This window comes from Branchiostoma belcheri, unplaced genomic scaffold, assembly GCF_001625305.1.
Source record: "Branchiostoma belcheri isolate BF01 breed outbred unplaced genomic scaffold, Haploidv18h27 scaffold35, whole genome shotgun sequence".
Lineage (NCBI taxonomy): Eukaryota > Metazoa > Chordata > Leptocardii > Amphioxiformes > Branchiostomatidae > Branchiostoma > Branchiostoma belcheri.
In genome coordinates, this window is record NW_017803965.1 from 1,729,287 (window position 1) to 1,732,649 (window position 3,363).

Below are 3,363 nucleotides of genomic sequence, written 5' to 3' on the forward strand. Positions count from 1 at the left end.
CTCTAAACTACCCCTACCCTTCCCTACACCTCCCCTTCCCTTTCCTACACTTGCCTTCCCCTTTCCTACACTACCCTCCCCTTCCCTTCTATACACCAACCTGTCCCCTTCCATACACTACTCCCTCCCCTTCCCTACACGTAGTCTACACTATTCACTGATCAAAGTGCTAAAATTGTTTAAAAGACGTGTATCAAGAATCTCAGATCCTTCACTGTTTTCCTACCAGACCTCGGCTGTGCGCCATTCATCGCGGACCAGTTCAGCACCTGTTACGGGAGATACCAACTCCAGGCTCACAAGATCCGGAGAAGTGGGAAGATAACGCACAGAGCTTTCTGTCTGTAAGTACGAAGTCTATTTCCTCGTCTGTGTAACAAAAGAGAGACAGAACAATCACACATAGATGGGTAATAATAGCCAAAAATCGTCTCTTCCTTAGTTCCTATCTTTTAAAGCAAAAGGTGGTAACTTCGACATCTACATGTATGTAGCAACAAATTGTGAGTGGCAACTGTTACAGAATTTTGCTTAAACCACCTAATTGGTAATGCAAGCTACAATAACACAAGACTACATTTAGTAGAACTATGCAGTGTTCCAAAAGCACTGATTTCAGCAATTCTGTGCATCTTGTTTCCTGTCTTCAGGGCCCACTATGACTTATACGGCTGCTACACCACTGCCTTAGAGGAGTGCATCGAGAATGTCTTCATCAGATTCAAAAACATCTTGGAGTACGAGGCCAAACGTATTCTTAACAGGTGTGCGCCTGCAGGTGAAGGTGCTCTTCCTTAAGGAGTTCATTCAAACTCATCACCTTCAGCTAGTCTGTTTGTTTGCAAGATCAGTTTGAAATGTTTCAAAGTACAACATCCACCATTCTGTAAGATATGGAGGTAGTCTCTGTCAGATGCCTTGGTTTGCTGAAAAAAGGTAAGCATTGGCGAAATAGACAGAAATAACTAAAGGACTATGCCAGTGATAGAGTTAGATATTGGCATCCTGGGTTGCCATTTTTCATGGGACTCTGTAAAAGAGCTGGAAACTCGATACCAAACATCAGTCTCATAAGGCCTAGGAAAAAAAGTTGTTTTTACAGTTTCTTGGCTAACAATATCAAAAACTTAAGCTACATGTATGTGAAACTCAAGATGTCTATATGTTGTTGTGTGTCTGAGGAAAGATTGTAAGAGAAGTGCTCTGTCATGAGTATAATTATGATTTAGCTACTAATCTACCAGTTACGTTTGCTATTCATACTATTCCTAACTTGTCAGCCAATAAAGGAAGGCACCTAAAGTGATTTCAGGGCAGTAAAACTGGATTTTCAAAGTCAATTTTCTGGTCATTTCTTTTAATGTAGTAAGTTAAATCAACCTATCCTAAAGCATACTGATATCTGTGAGGTAAAAATCTGACGTTGCTGACGAAAAACAATTGCTTGTTTTGTATTGTAGGCTGGTTCTATAAATTTATTCATGGTACCAAAAAAAAGACTCTTGGTGTAGCTTGTTTTAAAGTTGTTTCAGACACTTCAAGTATGAAATGATGACAAAAATGTGCAAAGAAATGGCAGTAAATGTCAATATCAGACAGATTTCCTCATCCAGAATAAAATTTGTTTTGCTCCCATGAAATTGCATTGGATGCCTTGAAATCATAAGGCTATGAAGGTACTCATAGGACATATATATATACAACAATTTTCTAGTACTAAAGATAATATGTTTAGGTCCTGAGAATTGATACTAGTATATAATGACTGTGTTGTGAATCCAATGTAGATTGAAAGAATGTAAAACTGAAAGAAACAAGTATTTCAGAACTTTGTAAAGAATAAAAGACCCACAATATGGTGATGACATTAAGGCAGTGTTATTTCCTTCATCAAATACATTTCCAGTCTAACCCAAAGCTCATTTCAAACATGTAAAATCACCAAAACCAAAGTGCTCATTTACATAGCTTACAACACAATCCTCATCATGTATAGACGGCTATACATGTACGCTTAACAGAAATACTCATTGCGATACCACCTTATATACACTTACAAGTTATCATTACATACAAAACCAATAATTTAACATAAACACAATGGACTTTGGGAAAGACCAAAATCACAGTAACTGGGTACCTTAGAATATTAAGTCAACAGGCATTCTGCCAGCAAAACATATTCAAGACTTTATCTATGCTAGGTTTGGTTTGCACCAAAGGCATAATTAATAGCATGGTTTCCATGATACTTAAAAATAATGAAAACTACTGACGGCAAATTATCAGCGAATTCATCCCTAAAATCTTTTTTAAGAGAATATCTGTATCAATTTTCACTGTTACTTTTGTAATTGGTTTTGAATTAAACTGTTATTTTGATACAATTTCACTTGGTAACAAGCAAATGTTTTTGCTGTTAGACATAGCCTTAAGTTACCAGCATCGTTCATAAATAGTGACAAGCGCTTGGTGTCAGTTAGCTAGAAATATACATACAGAAAGTTTCTTGACTCTGCAATTTTACAACAGTTGCTGGTAAACAAGCTCATTTTCGCATAGACAACATTTTCCTCTAGGACAATTATCTCACAATAAAAACTTTCTCTACTTTTCTTTTGCCTCTGTCATCCTTTTTGTAAAAAAATCTCATGAAACTTCTTTTCAAAAGTTTGTACAGTTCGTATCCTTCTGACTTCAGCCTTTTTTTAACACAAGTTCTTTATCAAATTTCCTCCATAACAAAACAACTCAACTATTCACCTTGAATAGTACTTCAACATGATCCATCTGAGAATTTAAAGCCTTTGATGAAGCAATCTCACATAAATTATGTTAATTCCTCCTAGTAAAGAGAGACCTCTAGCAGGAGACAACAGTACTGCAGGAACAACAATGGCTTGACTTAGAAATACTGACCATCACAGTACAAGTAGAGATTCCACCTTTTTAAGTAATGATCCATTCTGGTATGTCTTCTGTGACGTACAGAACCAAAGAAGTGAAATTAACACGCTAGCATTACAGATTTTGCCATACACTACGATGAGATTTTTCCCTGCCAATGTTTTGATAGTCTTGATCTATATAGCTGGTATAATTACCTTTCATCAAAGCATACCAATCTGCTTGATACCTTCCTTGGGGCAATGATGATTGATATGTTGTACAATGTATCTCCATTCAAGTGAGGTGAAGTGGAATATACTCTAGAAATAGGGGGCATTTACCTCATTTCAGTCTATCTTTGAATAAATGATTGTTTTAGAGGGTACCCCTGTATTCATGGAATACAGCATCAAAACAGCAAGCCAGTATTCAGCCAAGGCAGTGTCAGATTGACAATGTTTACTGCTGAGTCAT

The 3,363-nt window shown here is 36.9% G+C and overlaps 1 protein-coding gene across 1 annotated transcript in view; it reads left to right on the forward strand.

Annotated features, from left to right (window-relative positions):
• Positions 1–1,228, forward strand: part of LOC109475839 (titin-like) — a 32,183-nt gene extending 30,955 nt beyond the window's left edge. Inside the window, exons 19-20 of the mRNA XM_019776637.1 lie at positions 230–344; positions 651–1,228. Coding sequence (XP_019632196.1) covers positions 230–344; positions 651–798 — 263 coding nt within the window. The 3' untranslated portion in view covers positions 799–1,228. The remainder of the gene's footprint in view (positions 1–229; positions 345–650) is intronic.
• Positions 1,229–3,363: the final 2,135 nt, after the last annotated feature.